At 43.5% G+C, this 20,616-nt stretch overlaps 1 protein-coding gene across 1 annotated transcript in view; it reads left to right on the top strand.

Moving 5' to 3' along the window:
• Nucleotides 1-17,868: 17,868 nt before the first annotated feature.
• LOC126456124 (uncharacterized) overlaps nucleotides 17,869-20,616 on the top strand; it is a 41,812-nt gene continuing 39,064 nt past the window's right edge. Inside the window, exon 1 of the mRNA XM_050091878.1 lies at nucleotides 17,869-18,731. Within this exon, the coding sequence (XP_049947835.1) occupies nucleotides 17,883-18,731 (849 nt within the window). The 5' untranslated portion in view covers nucleotides 17,869-17,882. The remainder of the gene's footprint in view (nucleotides 18,732-20,616) is intronic.

Below are 20,616 nucleotides of genomic sequence, written 5' to 3'. Positions count from 1 at the left end.
AACCCAATGGACCTTTATTTGCGAGGGGATTTGAAATGTCTTGGTGTATGGAATACCGGTACAAGATATTCAGAGTTTCGGTGCCCGAATTATGGAAGGCTGCAAAACCATACGCAATACTCCAGGTATATATCAGCGCATCCGAGATTCACTAGGACGGCGGTTTGATGCTTGTATGAATGACCACGTATTGCGTACTGACCATCTATAGAGAGAATGAGTTGCATGTGGTCTGCTGTGGCGTTCTATTCGTGTGTGTTTCCCATGAATGATGAGTTGGTGAAAATGAGCTGTAAGACGGAAGCAAATCGTTTCCAGACCCATGTTCATATAATATAATTTCTTCGTCTACCTGTGAGGAATGTATCTTGAAATCTGTGACGTACATTTTTGTCACACCCTGTGTTATTAACCTTTCCAAAAACACATTATTAAGTTTCAGGAAGATGACTCCCTTACGACACTGGAATTTTTCAAGCTGTACTCTCTTGGCAACACAGATATTGCAATATTTTTGAAAAAGAAAATTACATTCTACATATTTCACATATAACACATCCCAAAAAATCGGCGATATCTAAAATAAGCTTCCATGCATCACCATACTAAAGTATTCCTCTTTCTCTCCTGTTTTTATTGTCGTGAGACTGCCTTTTACCTTATTCCAAGCACTTTTGGTAGCTGCGAGCTGTCTGTTACACAAGTATCACGCTTAAGAAATATACCTGACGCTGTGTGCCAAATCGACTAAACTGACATGAGTATTAATTATTAGACCTAATTTCTACCCTAAGAAGAAAAATTGTGCTACAGAAATATAATTAGTGATCTCCAAAAAGAACGATCAGAGTATACGCTTTACTAAATAACTTAAGTAAATCCGTCTCACAAGGGATATGCGTAAAGATAGAGATTACAGGATGAGGGTAAGCTTGCCGGCATGCACGTTGAGTAAACAAACTAATTAGCAGCATAATGAACATTTACTCAGAAGATGGTGCATAATCCTGAAACGGCGTCTACATGGGACACGCATGAATATAGTAAGCATACGGTTTCTACCAGCAAATGATAATAACGTACTAATGATCATTTGCCAGCAAACACTGGTTGCATTAAAGAAATCCAACGTGGGCATGCAGTTACTCACAAACAAACATTTAATCCCACAGAATAACTGAAAGCGATGATCACCAGTTTCAATTATAAATGAATAGTCGAAGCCTTAGTTCAAGACTTACGGGGAAAATAATCATGACAGTTAACTTGTCACACGATACATAAGTGAATTGTGACCGATTAAAGAGAGGATTCAGTTCCATTTGTATTTATGTAAAACAATGCTAAAATCATCAATCCTGAGAATCCCACTCTGCTTCTAGCGATTGAATCAAATCGTTACAGAGGATCTTACATCAAAATCGAACTAACTACCATCCATAATTCACTTCTCAGTTGTGCTCAGAAACAGCACACCTTAATTACTTAATCAAGCAGCACCGAATGACCTGCGACTCGACTCCTGCGCGTCCTGTGTCTAAACTCTAACCAGCATCACCTCTGCGTACCGACAGCAACAAACTTGGTGAGGCTGGACTGACCTATTACCAGGATGAGTTTGCCAGTAAGAGTGAGCATCTTCCCGTATCAGAAGATAGGAGAGGAACGCGTGGTACTTTCGACCTAAAAGTTTTCACTACGTTCAGTAGCTGAAATTATAAAGATGGCATCCTGACGCTTAGGTTCAAAGTCCTAACCGTGAGGCTGCACGTCTCTGGGTAACAGCCGAGTGTGGCGACAGAGTGTCGTGACAGACTGTCGCCAGCAGAGCCAGACATCGGTGATTAGGATCAGCTGCCATCGCCATACATACATACATATATATATATATATATATATATATATATATATATATATATATATATATATATATATATAAAGGGAGACTGCAGGAGTTTTCGGTGTCAGGGTGGGACCGTTGAGATTCTGCATGATGGCGTAGGGTACGTCTCGCCTCAGCCGATCGGTTTCATATTCGCATGACATTCCTCGGATCCCGAGCAATGCATGCAGCACCGTTGCAGAACGACCAAACGCAATCCTATAGACCACTATTCTGGTGCTGCCGAATTCCGACTCTTGGCGGAGGGCGTCTGTGCTTCTTACACGAGGCATAACGCGAACCTCTCACAAAACGCGATTTCAGAATGAGAAAGTCGCTACGTAAACTTTCCTTACATACAGAATGTGAGTGGTATTACTCCCACCTGCTCTGCATGCTTGCTTTGAAACGCTAATTGTTTGCATATCCAAGTATGTAAAGGGTGGCTATAGTTGAAGTGCATCTACTCATAGGGACCCATTGTGGGCTGTAATTATCGTATGGCAGCGAAATTTGGTAGATATTCTAGTAAGTTAAAGGGGAGCCGAGATATGTCAGAAAAAGTTAATTCCCATTTTTGGCACCAGGTGCAAATTAGGCGCTGTAAATGCAAGAAAGACGTACAGAAATGTTTTTATATGTAATGGATTACAAGCTGGATGTGGGAAGTGAAGCTCAAACAACTGAGAAAAGCACAATACTGATGGTATTAGTAGCTGCCGCTTACACGTTCTCTGCCATATTAGCACCAGAGAGGACGACGAGATGCTTTACGGAGCCAGATTTTCACCTAGTGGCCAACATTTTCAGCGTAGATCGATTCCAGAGTAACGCATTAGCGTCATACAATAATTACAGTCCACATCGGACGTCAGTGAGTAGCTGCACTTTAATTGCAACCACCCGGTGGTACACTATGTGCCGGTTTGACGTTCATTGCATACCGCCTTTATGCTGGTGTAATTTTGATGTCCAACAGTGCACATTCACACTGACGCAACAACTTAGTGTAACATGGTAATCAGTCATGTGTGGCATCTGATAAGCGGCCATTGCTGCGCACCCACTGCCATTCGTGGCTTGACAACAGTTACGAAACACAACGGCTGGCACTTTTCTCTGTCATTATCGCATCCGCCTCTGAAACTTACAAGGGCATGCCTACTTTTGTTTCTGTCGGTCATTGCGTGACTCTGTATCTTTCAGTTTTTAACGGATCAAGAGGCAAGGCTCGTGCCGTAACCCTGTAGTCGGCAATGGCGGGGTCAAAGGTCAAGCGATAAGAACTTTAACACGGAACATGCTGTTGCCTCCTTGAGCCCCTGGTTCGCGATGTACCCTTGTCCGGTTCTCAGCTACGCTACAGATCACTTTATTTATGGAAATACAAAGTACAATTGTTATTGCAGACTAACACTGACGAAAAAGTGTTGGGCAAATTCCGAGTTCAGATGCACAGTTTTACGCTAAGCCAACAGCGTATCAGGATCTGAGCTAGGAGGAGTGGGGGCAACTCGTCCGAATTTCCCTATGATGGCGAAATAATTCTCATGTATCAGCGCTCTCCTAGCTTGGTATCCACCTATTGATAGATGAGTGCCGCCGTTGTACCACTGTGACGTAGATGTCCGGAATATCTGTCACTCGCACTGCGCAAATAAACGTCTCGGCATCACAGGAGACTCTGATATATCAACGTTACGATACTTCCTGATCTACATCCAACGCTGGTTCCGTAAGTCTGGGATTGATCTCGAGCTAATTTCGAGTTTTGTTTCCATCAAACAAATAGAAAAAGTTAAAAATTTCGTTGGCTACTACCAATACATGGAATAAAATGACATATATAACTAACCAATTTTCGCGCCTGTAGCACGTCTTATACAAACACTCTGTTTTATTTTAAGACCGAGTGTGAGAGTACAGGGTGACCTAAAAGTCCGTTAACATTTGAAAAAGCACTAATTCAGGAAAGACAGGTAGAGAGGTAAAAATAGACACACCTGCCGGAAATGACATGGGCTTTTATGTGCAAAAACTGTCAGCAGACAGCGATGGACAACATCATGTCAGTGATGCTGCATGAGGATGGTGCATTAGAAGAGGTATAGTGAGACAGGCACCCAGACGCCCCAGCAATGGCGGCATGTTGACTTTACAAGAACAGGCACTGTTAGCGAAGGTTCAGTATCAGAAAGGAGAATCCGCTGCAGCTGTACGATCCTATCACCTTAAGAAGGGTATTCCAACGGATAACAGTCCTATGACCGGTATCTCTGCGAAGAAAATGATCACGAAGTTTGAGACCACGGGTTGCTCGGGCAGATCAGGAAGGAATGCACGTTCATCTCCGCATGGTGAAGGTCATGCTCTATGCTCTTTATGCCTTCCGTTGCACCGGCATTACAAGCATTACTGATTGGAGAGCACTAACGCATACCCTCCAATTATATCCGTAGAAAACCCAAAGTGATTTTGCGATTTTGTGACGCAGAGAGAATTTGCGATGTGAGAACTTCTTAAATTTGGGGAAAATGACGATTGGTTGTCCAACGTGTTGCGGGCTAACGAAGCCCATGTTTTACACCGAAGATTTGCCAACACCCACACATGCAGAATTTGGGCTAAGGGAAATCCTAAAACTGTCATGGAAACCCCACTGCATGAATAGAAGTCAATGGTGTGCTGGCGGATTTACCACACCAATCGTGAATGGAGTTTTTTGTCTTCGAGGAAATGCGGGTTACTGCTTCTTAAACTGTCAGCGTTATGGGTGCGAGGTACGCAGATATGTTTCAGAATCGCGTCCTCCCTAGCCTGGTTGATAATCATCTGCTGGAAGGTGCGACTTTCACCCAGGGTGGTGCTCCACCCCTTACTCTTAGACGCGTGAAAGTCCTCTTGCTCACGTCGCTTGGTGAGAATCGCGAGCTGAGCCGCCACTTCCGTCAGACTTGACTTCCCAGGTCCACTGACCTCGATCCGGGTGATTATTGGTTGTGGGGTTACCTGAAGTCGCAAATCTGCCGCGATCGCCCGATCTCATTAGGGGTGCTAAAAGGCAACATCCAACGGCAACTTCTCGCCGTAACTACTGATATGCTGTACAGTACTGTTGAAAACACTGTCCGTCGACTACAGGTACTGATGATGAACGATGCCCGACATGCTGACCATTTGTTATAAGGAATATTGTCTAGGCCCTAAAAATAAATTATTATGCTAATCATTGGTTCTGAATCATATGAAGCTCCATCTGTTGGTTGTTTTGTGCAGTTTCTTAGGTTTCAATAAAACCCCATGTTATTTCAAGCATGTGTGTCAAAATTTACCTCTCTAACTACTTTATTCCTTGATGCATTGAACTTTGAACTGTTAAGCGATTTTTACGTCACTCTATATATCGTCCTTGCCGCAGTAGATACACCGGTTCCCGTGAGATCACCGAAGTTAAGAGCTGTCGGGCGTGGCCGGCACTTGGATGGGTGACCATCCGTGTCGCCATGCGCTGTTGCTGCTTTTCGGGGTGTACTGAGCTTCGTGATGCAAATTGAGGAGCTACTCAACCGAATAGTAGCGGCTTCGGTCAAAGAAAACCATCGCAACGACCGGGAGAGCGGTGTGCTGACCACACGCCCCTCCTATCCGCATCCTCAGTTGAGGTTGACACAGCGGTCGGATGGTCCTGATGGGCCACTTGTGGCCTGAAGACGGAGTGCTATATTTTTTCCTCGTCGGTCAGTTAAGTCATTTGTAAACACGTAGGGTTGGATTTACGATTTAAAGTGAGTAAACCGACACACATAAAGAGCATTCAAATATTTTACATTTTTATTCAGAAAATTATAATTACTTGTTTCTTGAAAATGGATATGTCCGCTCATGTCAAAAGTCACCACAGAAGTTTTAATCATCCTGCTAATGTTTAACATTCCTGCTTATTGACGTTATCCAAAGTAAGTCCACCTACGGTCTTGCCAGTCCCCGTCAGACAACCGAAGTTAAGCGCTGGCGGGCTGGGCTAACGCTTGGATGGGTGACCATGCGGTCTGCCGAGCGCTGTTGGCAAGCGAGATGCACTCAGCCTTTGTGAGGCAAACTGAGGAGCTACTTGATTGAGACGTAGCGGCTTCGGTCTCGGAAACTGACTACGGCCGGGAGAGCGGTGTGCTGACCACATCCCCCGCCATATCCACATCCATTGACGACTATGGGATGAGGATGACACGGCGGCCGGTCCGTGCCGTTGGGCCTTCATCGCTTGTTTGGGAGGAGTTAAAGTAGGTCCGTAGCACGGTAACAAATTAGCCAAGGAAAGTAGTCGATCTCAAGCTGAAAAACTAGCACAGAAAGAAAAGAAGGAAAGAAAAAATGCTATTAATATCGGGACTGCGGATGGATTTCGTTCCGTCTAAATCGAGGTAATCATGTTCCACAACGCATTTAAAATAAATGGTAACGATACCGTTTTTCCGGCGTAGGACCGCTACTTCGATTTCTGTTTGAATTTCTGCCGTTACTTGGAGGACCCGCGACTCGGTCATGACGAGAATACCTCGGCACAGTAACAGTGGAATTAATTTTGAAATGATCTTGGCATCGCTCAGAAATTTTTCATTTCATTTTCTTTCGATTTGCATTCCACAGATTTGCCATACATCTTTCCGATGTTTTCATTTAGTAATTTTTACGTGATATGTGCCTCCTTCTCCGCACTTCATTTTGTTTCCATCTAAGTCGCTGCAGTCATGGACTGTGCGGCTGGACCCGGCGGAGGTTCGAGTCCTCCCGCGGGCATGGATGTGTGTGTTTGTCCTTAGGATAATTTAGGTAAAGTAATGTGTAAGCTTAGGGACTGATGACCTTAGCAGTTAAGTCCCATAAGATTTCACACACTTTTGAACATTTGATTTGTTTCCATCTGCGTTTGTAGGCGTGGGGCGTCTTTCAGGTGGGGCACCTTCAAATGGAACAGGCCTAGGTTTAAACTTAGTTATCCTTTCCTGAATAGCTGTAAACCTTCCAGAATTTTTGAAATTTTTTGTTGGCGATAACTCATCAATCAAAAATAATATTTGTACAGTATGCTAGAGTGTTCTAGTTTATTAATTTGAATGGAATGCACCATCACCATTCGCGGCAGCGCAGTGCGTTAAAGACGTGTAGTATTCACTCACCTCGTGGTGAACCTCTTCTAACAAGCACGCCTCTTTCAAGTTACTGATACGCAGTTATCAGCTGCAAAAAAAGCTAAATAAAAGTATTTACGTGCATAATATTTCACTCTATTACGACAAACATGCGTTCACCAGTTACTACCAAGCCTTACTCTAAGCTGTTCAAAGTCTGAAAAGTTCACACGCACACCTCATTCATATCCGTCATCAGACTATGGTAATTATGAACTACTCTTCGCAGAAAGTTCACAAACGGATTATTTTGTTCAGAATTGCTCGCTCAAATATTGCTAGTATCAGTCTCACGTAAAGAAAATGTTCACGTTTGCGAGCAAGCAAACACGCCACGTGGAACTTAGTTACTTAAAACGTTACTGTGAGTTCCGAATTTCATACTGCGCTTTAAATCTAACTGTCTTCCATACTTTGAGGCACTTCTCAAACACTTCTGTATCGAAATATGACAATATTAAAAAATTTCAAAGGAACACATATCAATAGGTCTGATCATTAAGAGGTCCAAGCCCCAATTCTACTCATCTTTCTACATAAAACGAATTCATAATTTCCAAAATACATGCGAGCATGCTAATATCTGAGACATCACAGCCAGTCGGAAATCAGCATCAAACCCACTCATATATACAGAACCAACCAAAATTTGTCACTGAATCAAAACAGTAAGTTGCCCTAAACAAATTTTGAAAACCCAAAAATATAAAAATAATCCCCCCTTAACAAAGGTACTTTACCGAAATCGTAATCTCATTTCCACAGTACCATAAACTGACGAAATAGTTTATAATAAATTCTCCAGTACGAATAACTAACACACACGTGATTCTCGAACATTCCTCATGTGCCCAGTTACTTCACTGTATAGTATAAAAACTTTACACAAAACAATATTTCGCATTCACACCTTCTTTCACTCTCATCATCATCATCGTTATCCAACTGCAGTTTCCTGGATGTGGTGTGCATGCGCTCGCCATTTCGTTCTGTCTGCATAGCTCTTCCGTTCCAGGACAGCTTCCCATTTGTGTCCTTTCTCCTCCACATCTGATGTTTCAGTTTCTATGCAGCGTTTTCTTGGTCTTCCCTGTAGTCTTCTTCCTACGAGGCTCAGGTTGAAATACCTTTTGGCAGGTCTTTGGCTGTTCATTCTCATTATGTGCCTACACTACTGAAGCCTACGCTCCTTTATGGCACTGTTAATAGGAACCTCAATACCAGCTACTTTTCTATTCACCTCATTCCTGATTTAGTCCTTTCTCGTTGTTTGATTCATAGTTCTAATGAATCTCATTTCTGTTGCCTGAATTCTGCTGAGGTCTTTCTTTAGTAGGTACCATGTGTTAGGACTGGTCCAAAATCGGTGTGGTAAATGGTCGCTTTTGCTTTTCGTGGCATTTTATTATCCGAGATAAGGTTTCTGATTTGACTGTAAAAATTGGATGCTTTCTCCGACCTGCTCAGTATTTCCTGCTTAATGGTGTTGTCCTTCGAGATCGTGCTTCCTAGGTACATGAAATGTGAAACAGATTCTTCTTTGACTACTTCTAGAAATATATTGCGCTCTCATAAGCAAACGTATCAGTAGTAGTTATTAATAAACCATTAGAAAAGTAAACAAACATTCACGCTTTCTTTCACTAAACAAAACAAAATTGTAGTAATTAATAAACAATTAGAAGATTAGAAAATCAGAAAATTAAACAAACGAGACCGGAAATAAAATTGAAAGTCTTTTGACTGCAGTTCAAACAGTGTCCGACAGCTAGTGACCTCTATCATATCGCATAGAAATCACACACACTCGAGTTATCTGATGCTACCTGCCTTGCGCGTGGCTCATACTGCACGTATAATCACTACTCTCCCATCTACAGGGACAATGTAGAGGCGGTACGCCTCACTTTCTCTTTTAAAGACGCACAAATAAAATAATTTCACTGCGCGAAATAAAATTTGGCTAACCAAAGATACTGATACATCCAGTGGTGAAAACATTGTAAGACAAGAGGCTGAAACGGAAGATGAGAGACTGAAGTAAAAGCGAAAACCAAGAACGTCATAAACTCAGGTTCTTGACATAATTCACAGCAACACATGTAAAGCGATTTCAATAAGAGAGCGAATTACAGATCTCACATTTTTACTTGGCTCATGATCGGAGGATGTTGCGAGCAAGAGCCTTCGACCGGTTCGTAGCCTACTGCTGCTGAGACAGGCTCCGTCTTCTCCTCCAAGACCAGCACTTACATCTTATAAAAGAAACCAAGAAGTAAACGATTAACGCGTCGTATCAGTAACACGAAAATGATGGAGAGTCGCCGGCCGCTGTGGACGTGCGGTTCTGGCGCTGCAGTCCGGAACCGCGAGGCTGCTACGGTCGCAGGTTCGAATCCTGCCTCGGGCATGGGTGTGTGTCATGTCCTTAGGTTAGTTAGGTTTACGTAGTTCTAAGTTCTAGGGGACTTATGACCTAAGATGTTGAGTCCCATAGTGCTCAGAGCCATTTGAACCATTTTTTTGATGGAGAGTCGTTAGAAGGAGGGAGTAAAGGTTCTTCGCTCATTTTCGTAAATAAGTTAGCAACCACTAGGCACAATACGGCGTGGCCGAGCGGTTCTAGGCGCTACAGTCTGGAACCGAGTGACCGCTACGGTCGCAGGTTCGAATCCTGCCTCGGGCATGGGTGTGTGTGATGTCCTTAGGTTTAAGTAGTTCTAAGTTCAAGGGGACTGATGACCTCAGAAGTTACGTCTCATAGTGCTCAGAGCCATTTGAAGCCACAATAAGGCACACCCATCAGTGCTAGAATGGCAGTGTCTGCTGCGAACAATATTGGTACGTAGCTAAAAGTGGCAAAGAGCGTAAACATTCCAGACGCTGCACTAAATCAGACAACTTCTACCGATCATAGAGGGGCCAAGATAAAGTTTCCGGCCTGCAGTGTGGTATATTTGCCTAATAGATTACAAAAAAAAAGTTTCCCTTATTTTAGAGCATTCGGACGCTTTGTTCGTTAAAAGCTAGTAGTGTGATCTTATTGCAACTTTAGGGGGCAGATAAATTTTCTCCATAAAGTCTCGATCGCTCCGCATAAGATATCTGTTAGTTTGGAACCCTGGAGAAAGATACTTGTGGCCGTAGATCTGCTTCGGACTAAAATATTTATTTACTACTTTTCCATCTGTCTCGTTTTCATATGACTGCACCTTCTGTTTAATGTACATGACTTTTATGAGCAAATATTCAGGAAATAGTTATGTTTGTGTTGTTGAATACGACATTGACGAAGTAGAGAGAATGAAATCCACTAACAGGAAAACGTGTGTTTGTTTAGAACGTTTCCAAAGGAGCCATCAAACTCATGTTCTCCCAGCGACCTGGTAGCGACTGCAGCTTCCCTCTTATGACTCCATGGTAATTTGAAATTCTGCGTTTAGAGAAAGCAAGAATACATTTAGAGATATCAGTTCCAAAGAGATAATGCCATCTGTCAGGTGAAATGATACAAAATATGCTTACAACCAGCAGCCAAAAGGCCATCAATATTTTTAGTATCGCCAGTGGCGTGTAGTTCGACAGCCTCCCTGATTGTGGTTCGGATACTTTGTTTCTTTTGGACTACTTTGGTCTTAGTGGTTCCTTCTGCATCTGGATGTTCTAAACACCGGATTCTGAAGACGCAGTGCTGTCCGCCGTTTCCGTTTTGCCTGGGTTATTCCATGGTTGTATTGGTTATCAGACGTCAGGTGGATTTTGCAAGGGTGTTGGTCTGCGTTTAAACTGTCACTAGTTTTGAGTTCCCATCCGGTTAAGTGCATAAACTCCTGTCTGCCTGTCTCACCGTTTACGAAGTTGAGGGGCCGCCCGGTGTGGCCGAGCGGTTCTAGGCGCTTCAGTCTGGAACCGCACAACCTCTAAGGTCGCAGGTTCGAATCCTGCCTCGGGCATGGATGGGTGTAATGTCCTTAACTCAGTTAGGTTAAGTAGTTCTAAGTTCTAGGGGACTGATGACCTCAGATGTTAAGTCCTATAATGCTCAGAGCCATTTGAAGTTGAGTGGCTTTACCAGATCGATCCTTGGAGCGCTGTCTGAGGCCCACTTCTCTCTTGATTTGGTCATATTGTGATGATAGTTTTTTTTTTCATTTTTTTATTTTGAATTATTACTGTTTGGGCCTTCAGTCGACAAAGAGTTTGAATGTCTTGTTAATAAGGCCTTCAGCCGTGAGTGTAATTCGTCTTAAGAAATTTTAATTAGACAAAATACCTTAACACTGCAATGTTGATGATTGTTCTTTAAATATCTCTCGAAGAAGTTTAATCGCTTCTCAAAAATTTGCTGTCCGGACCTCCAGCCGTCCAACTGTTTTTTTTTTTTTTGAGTTGTTACTATTGGAGCCTTCAGCCAACAAATAATTAGAAATTCTTGTCAATAAGGCATCCTGCCGTGAATGCAATTGGCCTTAAGAAATTTTTATTAGATATTTTCTCCTAAGACTGAAACTTTGATGATTGTCTTTTTTAAAATATTTTAGTATATCTTGGAGAAGTTTAACTGGTTCTTACGAATTTGCTATCCAGGCCTTCAGCCGTCAAATTGTTTTTTGATTTATTACCCTTGGGGCCTTCAGTCAAGAAATAATTTGAATTTCTGGTCAATAAGGCCTTCAGCCGTGAGTGAAACTTGGATAAGAATTTTTTAAATTATGCATTGTCTTAAAAGTCAGATTTGATAGTTGTTCCTCATTGTCAACTTTATTTGCAATTGTTTCCAAATAAAGTGTACGTGATTAAAAAAATAAAAAAAAAACTGAGCAACGAAGGGTAACTGATTACGGCCCCGTGCACACCGAATGCTGCCTTTCCCTAAGTACCAGGTCTCAATGCCCTTGTGGTAGCGCTCGATTCATAAGTAGGGACGAATAGTCGGAATGAAATTTAAAACTTCTCTGCAGTGTCTGATGAAATGAAACTGTTGACGATGTTTGACTCATCGGATTGGGACTATGGTTCGGCGGTCACTATGGTGCTGTAAGAGAAAAAAAGCCTAGTGTCGGCACTGGATTATACGCTCTCCCGTCTCTCATCATCATACAACACAAACGTGACACACACTACAAGCACATCCGTTACAGTCACCTCCAGACTCAAACACACTTACGACACAACTCTCACACTGCAAACAAAGGGACCACTAGGCGTGATGGAAGAAAATCCTTACCTATTATGCCGCTCACTCTATCCTATATGCATGTTCAGATAGACTAATGGCTACTCGAAGAGGATTAACACGTTAAGAAATCAGAGTTGCGCTCTACCAAAACTATGACGTCTCTTTGGTTTTTTGTTTGTTTGATTGTTTGTTTCGCACATACATAGAACCGCACGTCATTCAGTATTAGCTGTCGTGTGTTTTATATCCATAGAGAGTACAAATTGCATTTTATAAGTAATAAGAAGTAGTTGATTGCGTAACTTCGGCGCTTTTACGTAACCAAAGCAATTACTTTTGATGCGAGTACAGCTTATCTGTAAAAACATAGAAAAATATTTATAATTATTGTTGTTGTTTTGTACTCAATAGAACGTTGTACATCATGATCAAAGGAAGAATTTCCTGATATTATTGATAAATGTGGAAGTCGATTAAGAATAATAGAAACATGATCCATATCAGTTAGACGAAGTACTGAAGCGATGTTTTATTACTATCCTTTATTTATTTTTTAAGGAAACTGTATTTCCTAGAGCTATATGATTTTTACTACGGCATCCCTGTGTTTAACGTTACAGACCAATAATTTTCTAACAAAACCTGAATTAAACATCGCCAGTTTAAGTTTTGCTGTAAATACTGTTAAGTTTTAAGTACCAGGCTCGAGGATAACAATGTCAGTCAAAAATGCTACCCAGCTGTTTATGCACTAAGGAGCCAAAGAAACTGGTACACCTTCCTCATATCATGTAGAGCTCTCGCGAGCACGCAGAAGTGCCACAACATGACGTGGCATGGACTCGACTAATGTCTGGATTAGTGCTGCAGGAAACTGACACCATGAAATCCTTCAGGGCAGTCCATAAATCGATAAGAGTATGAGGGGATGCAGGTCTCTTCTGAACAGCACGTTGCAAGGCATCCCATATATGCTCAATAATGTTCAGGTCTGGGGAATTTGTCTTATGTATGCTTTGCCGACCGCCACGACGTATTCTGACTGTTTACATATCTCTGTATTTGTACATGTATGCCTATACCAATGTCTAGTGTATATAGTGCTATTGTGTGTGTGCATGATGATGGTTGTCGAAGTGAGAGAAGTATTGTTTTTTCTATATTATTACTCATGAAACTGACAGTTAATAAGAGTATATGGTTCAGCATGACTGACACTTGACTTGGAATAGGTAATTTTTCGTACCAGATGTTGGTCAGTGATCGAAACCGGTAGCAATATAATGAATTGTTGTATTGCAGCCAACAGTTACGAACTTCTTGAAACCTTTATATATCCTCACTCAGCTTGTAAACGTACACCGCTTCCGGTTATTAGGACGATCGCATACATAAAGAAAGGAATCGTTATGTGTTAGCGTGACACAGGTATCCAACACATCTAGAGTAGACGTAATGTGGGTACGACCTTAACTGACCAAAGACACTAGCAAAATTACCGTAGTCTACGCTTGTTTACGATAGCCTAAGGTATTCTATGGTAGTTTTACAACTGTGTAATACGTACTTCAACCTTTTGCGAAATTTTTATACGTAGCTGTGTTTCATGATCGGAGTTAACACACTTGCCCTGACAAATTGGCCGCTTGTTACAGATCTTTATTGTCCGAATGAAAGCACCACTTTTTATAATCACTTAGAACTGCGTTAGCACGAGAGAGCTTTAAAAGTTTTTGCCTCAGGAATGTATCATTTGAAGTAGCTGGGAGAAGCTGCTCCTATTATTTCCTTCCACTTTTGATGAGAAGACGCAAGGAGAAGTAGCGACGAATCTACTGTTATTTGCCTACCACAGACACTTGAGAACAGTTTTAGAATTTACCAAAGAAAAAGTACTGGGACCGTGGGAAGGGTAGTTTTACCCAGCTCTCCAAGTTAGCATATGCAACGCAAGTCTCTCCGTCTCTGCCTCATTGATGAAACTCGCATTCATTTGAGCTTGCTTACTGTACTCTAGCCTTGATATCTCTCTATAGTTTTATGCCCACATGACCGTCTATGACTAAATTTACGACTCCTTGGTGCCTGTAATTTTGTCCTATGAAGTGATCCCTTGCTTTAGATGAGCAGTGTCGCAAATTTCGTTTCTCCGCCGTTCGATTCAGTACCTTGTCATAAATTATTCAATCGACGTATGAAATCTTCAGCATTCCTCAGCAGCAACATGTTTTAAAGGAGGGGTGTTCAACCTGCCGCCCAAAGCAAGTATCAATGCTGCCCAAGGCGTGAGCATGTATTACAAGTTCGGTAAAAAAAAGAAAAAAAAACTCATGGAATTCCGTTTATGTAAAATTATGATAAATTAAAACATAATCCTAAAGACTGGATACAATACGCAGCCATACTTTTCGATCTAGTGCGTGAATCCGAAAATCTGTTTCCAGATTGTAGAAAAATTATCAATTTTTGCATTTATGCGATACCTTTCACAAAAAATTTAGGTACGTTGCCAGAGAATTTTCATGTAGCATGCTTAGTGTTGCAGTCTAATGTACGATTAAAGGAAAATTTTGATCACGCTTCTTTGTTGGACTTTTACAAGCCATACCTAACCAGGGACAAATACCCCATGCTGCACAGTTATGTGTAATATTTGTCATCTTTGTTTGGAACCATATACTTTTGTGAACAGTTATTTTCAAGAGAAAAGCACTCAAAGAGTAAAAATAGAGCCACAATCTCAAATGAAGACCTTGAGAAAACTCTGAAAATCGAAACCACTTTTATCGAGTCTTATATTGATACGTTAGTATCCCAGACTCGAAGTCAAATGTCACATCAATTCTACACCGTCAAGTCTCCTTAATGTGACCACATGTCAAAAGCATGAACAATCTGCTTTTGAAGTGTGGACCACCGCGAGACGTGCAGGAAGAGAGTTAACGACGCTCTGGAAGATACCGACAGGGATGAGGAGCCATACTGATTCCCGTGCCGTGGTCAGCTGCGCTATATCTCTCGCTTGGGGATCCACAGCGCGAACAGCCCGATCTAGGTTGTCCCACGTGCTGTGGCCTTCTCCACCAGACATCACGGCGCCTAGAGTATCGGCAACCAAAATGACAGCTTGCAGCTGTGGGTTGCCCGCCTCGCAGGCACATCGAAGCACTACACAACCGACAGGCAATATTGATGATTGGCCACAACAACAACCGCACCACAGCAAAGACACTAGCGGCCACCAGGAGCCACTACTGGCCCAAATAAACATAAGGAAGAGGTCGCTGCAGATCCCGGAACTATTTTCACACGTCAAACCTTGTGATGGAAAATAGTTCCGAGGTACTCATCCGCCAAAGCACTATAAAAGCCGGCGCTCGGCCGCACATCGGCAGTTCATCGACCGCCAGCAGACGTGGATAGCTGCCACCCCGGCAGCCCGGCTTGGATCTTCTCACTGATCTCTGGATTAGGCTTGGTATATCAGAGAAGTCTCTGGCGGAGACTAGTAGGAAATTATTTAAGTTGTTTTTTATATTATTCTTGTATGTATTTGTCATTCGAAGACAGATCACTGTATTGTGTTGGTGTTATACGTCGAGAATTTGTTTTGGTTAATTTAACAGTCCAATAAATTGTTTTCGGACTTTGATAGTCAGTTTCTTCTTCTTACGCAGACATATCACCACCGATTTTCGATTGGGTTTAAATCGGGCAGTTTGGTGGTCAGGGGAGTACGGTAAACTCGTCCTGGTGCTCTTCGAAGCACACACTTGCACTGCGAGCTGTGCTGCACGTTGCATTGCCCTGCTGGTAGATGCCATCGTGCTGAGGAAAAGCAGACTGCATGTAGGGGTGCACATGGTCCTCAAGGATAGATGCACACGTATGTTAATCCACTGTGCCATACAGAATCAAGAGTTCCCCCTGTGAATGCAGCGAAAGTATTCGCTAGACCTTAACGTTCCCGCCTTTGGCGATAGATGCAGGGAGTTCACTTTCAGTCATTTCATGCTGCTGGTGCCTAAAACGTGATTCGTCTGAAAAGACCAATTTCGCCACTCAGTGGACGTCCAGTTGCATTACTGGCGTACAAATTTCAATCTTCGTCGGAGATGAACAGCAGTCAGCATCGGTGCATGGACTAGGTAGCTACTGCCGAGGCCCATACACAGCAACGTCTGCTAAACGGTAATTGACGATACACTGCTGGTAGGCCCTGGTTCGTCTCGGCGGTCAGTTGCTCAACAGTTACACGTCTATTCGCCCTTACAGATATCCACAACTTTCATTCACCTCTGTCATATAAGGCTCGTAGTGCACCTTAGTGACCTCGGTGCCGGTTTTCAATAGCGCCATTTTGCCATGTACGGTGTATTGTACTTTAGCGACAGTGGCACACGAACAGTTAATAAGGATTGCCGTTTCTGAAATGCTTCCACCCTTGGCCCGAAAGCCAATGACCACAATCTTCTGGACCTCAGATAAATCGCTCCAACTGCACTGTATACCACGTCGCCCAGATTCGCTTTACATACCCTCCACTGCTAGTGCTCCCCCTGCTATCTGTGAGTGATTATTGCACATTGTCGTGGAGCATAGGTGATGGTCACGTTAATGTGACCTGACCTTGTATGGTCTGTACTTACTGATACGTAAAACTACGAATGAAATGTCGTAAATAAAATGCCAAATAATTCCATCTTGCCTTTTTAGAATAAAGAATCATAAATTTCTAAATTAGTTAAATGTGGTACATATATAAACGACCTTCCTTTTTCCAAAAACATTATATGCGGCCCAAAAGCACTCGTCGTCTTCCAGTGTGGCCCAGGCAAACTAAAAGGTTGGAGACATATGTGTCAAGGGCTATGGTTCGCTTCTTGTTTGAAATATATGTCGTCCACGTTTCACTTTTCTACAAGGATGCACTACAAACAAATATCGCCAGATAAACCTTCCTAACACTTGCTTCTCTACTTGAAATTTGAAAATTTCTGTTTTCCACCAACTTATTTTCTGCAGTTACCAGTATGCACATTACATCCTCTCCACTAGGACACAGTACAATTACCACACTGGAGTCGCATTCGGGAGGACGACGGTTCAATCCCTCGTCCGCCCATCCTCATTTAGGTTTTCCGTAATTTCCCTGAATCGCTTCAGGCAAATACTAGAATGGTTCCTTTGAAAGGGCATGGCCGATTTCATTCTCCATCCTTCCGTAATTCGATGAGACCGATGTCCTCACAGTTTGGTGTCTCCCCCCCCCCCCCCCCCCCCCCCCAAATCAACCAACCAACCAGCAGAGTACAAAGCAAACCAGTAATATTTTTATTTCTTCTGTGATTTTTGGCTTTATTTTTGCGAAGAGGAGCCTTGCAGTAGATAGCTGTTTAGAAGCCAAACCGCCGAAGGTAACCTTTGGTGAGGAAGGGGGAAGGAAGCGACTCCAAAAGATAGTTAAGGTGCGCAGTTGTAACGACCAAGAACAAGAATCCTTGTTTTGGACAAATTTTCAAGCGTATCGACCTATTTATTAACCTCATTTAGCAGTAGACAGCTCATAAAAGTTTTTATGAATCAACTACAGTTACTTCTTTTAAATTTCAGGCTATTGAGGCGTCGTCCAATGAGTACCTCCATTGAAGAACAATCGCACCCACGATGGATCAACTCCGACTTCTTGCAGGCTGCTCTGAAACAGGAAGAACCTCCGGGAGAAGACATAATAGAATCGATAAGTGTTGAAAATGCGTGCCCAGAAGGTTCCGGCTATATCAGCCGCATCTTCAGAGTGGCTGTCTGCACCAGGGTCAAAGGAACGTCCGAGCGTGCAGAGAGACGCCTGATAGTGAAGTGCTCTGCCGACGAAGGGCTGGTGAAGGCCGAGGCGGACAAGGCAGGGGTGTTCAGGGTGAAGTCCCTGGCACTGGGCAGCGTGATGCCGGAGGTCCACAGGCTCCTGGCAGCTGTCGAAGGGAGCGCTTTCCGCCCCCTGGCTGCGCGCTGCCTCCGCTGCGGCGACCTCCCGGCGGACTTCCTGGTGCTCGAAGACCTGGCCGCCGAGGGTTTTGTGATGGCGGAAGCGGGCCGCCCGCCGGACTGCGAGCACTGCGCAGCCGTGCTGAAGGCCTACGCACGTCTCCACGCCGCTTCGGCGAGCGTCCTCAAAGATCGCGCCGACTGCAGAGAACGTCTGAGGGTAGACCCACTGGCCAGCGTGCGGGATTACATGCTGCTGCTGACGGGGGGCACATTCAGGGCTCTGGCGGACCAACTGAGAGCGTATCCCGAGTACTCCAAGTACGCCGACGGGTACTTACAAATCAGGGAGGATACAGTGGATCGAGTATTGGAGGAGCGGAGCAATAAAGACGTCCACCTGCTGGTAATGCTCCACGGAGACTGCTGGATGAACAATATCATGTTCAAGTACGACGCAGGGGAAGTAGTTGATCTTAGGTTCGTCGACTTTCAGGTAAGCACATGTTGTTCGGTCACTGATAGTCGTAAGGAGAAAAAACTCGACTGCAGTGATACTTTGTATTCATATTACGAGCCGGCCGATGTGGCCGAGTGGTTCAAGGCGCTTCAGTCTGGAACCGCGAGACCGCTATGGTCGCAGATTCGAATGCTTCCTCGGGCATGGATGTGTGTGATGCCCTTAGATTAGTTAGATTTAAGTAGTCCTAAGTTCTAGGGGACTGATGACCTCAGATGTTAAGTCCCATAGTGCTCAGAGCCATTTGAATCATCCTACGATTTTTAACTCTAAATGAAATTTTAGGGTACCTTAATCGACATCCAAGAACAAAATCTTCTCGGTTTACAAGCTACACCAATAAAATTCTCGAGCTTTCGACACCTGCCCCCGCCGTCGCCATCACGGGTCACTGACCGCTGGGTCTAAGCCTATTGGTCAGATGGAACTAAAGGAAACTCCACGGAGCATTATTCCCGTTTCACTGTGCTATGGATGAGAACAAAATGAGGGAGTATGAGTGAATAGACCGCTACTGTTTAGTCAGTAAAGAAGTGTAAGCCATAAAGTCTCTTCTGGTGGTCATCTTTGGAAGTCCATGAAGAAAGAATTCGGGGGTTCTTGGATTAGTGAATTGCTAACGACGTGGAGCATAGTAGTAGTTTTCGTATGGTGTCTGATACGTTTTTACTGCATGACTTGATAGACGTGTTGCCTAATGTGTGTACTGAGAGATCGAGCAGTGTCCGTTGTAACTCTGAAAATTTTATTCCGGTAAGTCTGCAGTCTTTTTCAAATGTGTATCGACGGCGGCCAATGATATTTCTAAAACAGGCAAGATTGGTGGAAGTACGGAGGTAACTTAAGTTTTTCATGCCCTGATAGTCGACTGCTGCAGCTGAAAGCGTTTTCGACTCGCAAATCTTGGCGGCAAGATGAAACATTGGTTTCAGCCGATATCCCTGCAGCTTACTTCCTATTTTACCAGTAGTCATCCTAAAGTACGGTGCCAAAGCTGCCGAGTCAGCTTCCTCCGCCGCGTCACAAGCCGTGTTTCGCCGGTATCAGCTAAAAGCGTTCGTTATTCCTCGCTTACAATAACATTTTACTCTCTACACCAGTTTCAGACGCCGCAGTTCAGGCTGTAGATGACCATAATCGGAAATAGTTTGTGCTCCGTGTCAAAGTGTTTAGGGCTGCTTTCTTGTGCGCAGGGTAATGAAAAGTGCACCAACGGAAAAAAATTCCAGCACCGAGAAGGAGTTGATAGGCATGTTTCTACACCTGAAAGATAATGCGTATTCAGATTTCGCACCAGTCGCATAAGATTAGATGCTAGTAGCACCACTGTGACGATTCAAATAAGGTTTGCCTTAAATGCTCTCTTGGTCGTGAGCATTAGTTATCTTTGAGACTGGACACGACTGTTAGTCAAGAATGCCTTTAAGATGACAAAGAGGCCAATATCAATATCTCGCTGAAATTTAACGAGGTCGTGTAACAGGGCTATAAGGAACTGGATATTCCCTCTACGATGTTGCGGGAAGACTTGGCAAGAATGTTGCCGCTGTACGTTAATGCTGGCAGCGGTGATCACGGGAATGTACGGTCGCAAGAACAGCGGGCTCTGCACGGCAACGTGAGACTAACGAGAGAGAAGACCACCGTGTTCGGCGTATGCCTCTGGTGCATCGTGCGAGCTGATATCCCGAAACCGCTGGGGCTCACATGCAGTTCCTCTTAGTCGAAATGTCTTGGCTCAAACTCGTCTAGGAGTTCAACCGCACGTGTCCCATTACACGCCCTAAATAAGGCACTTGTGAGCCGTCGGTTAAATTGTCTGGCTGATGGCAATTTTGCGAAATACAAAGTTAATACAACA

This window comes from Schistocerca serialis, chromosome 2 (assembly GCF_023864345.2).
Source record: "Schistocerca serialis cubense isolate TAMUIC-IGC-003099 chromosome 2, iqSchSeri2.2, whole genome shotgun sequence".
Lineage (NCBI taxonomy): Eukaryota > Metazoa > Arthropoda > Insecta > Orthoptera > Acrididae > Schistocerca > Schistocerca serialis.
This window is presented reverse-complemented; position numbering and strand designations above follow the sequence as displayed.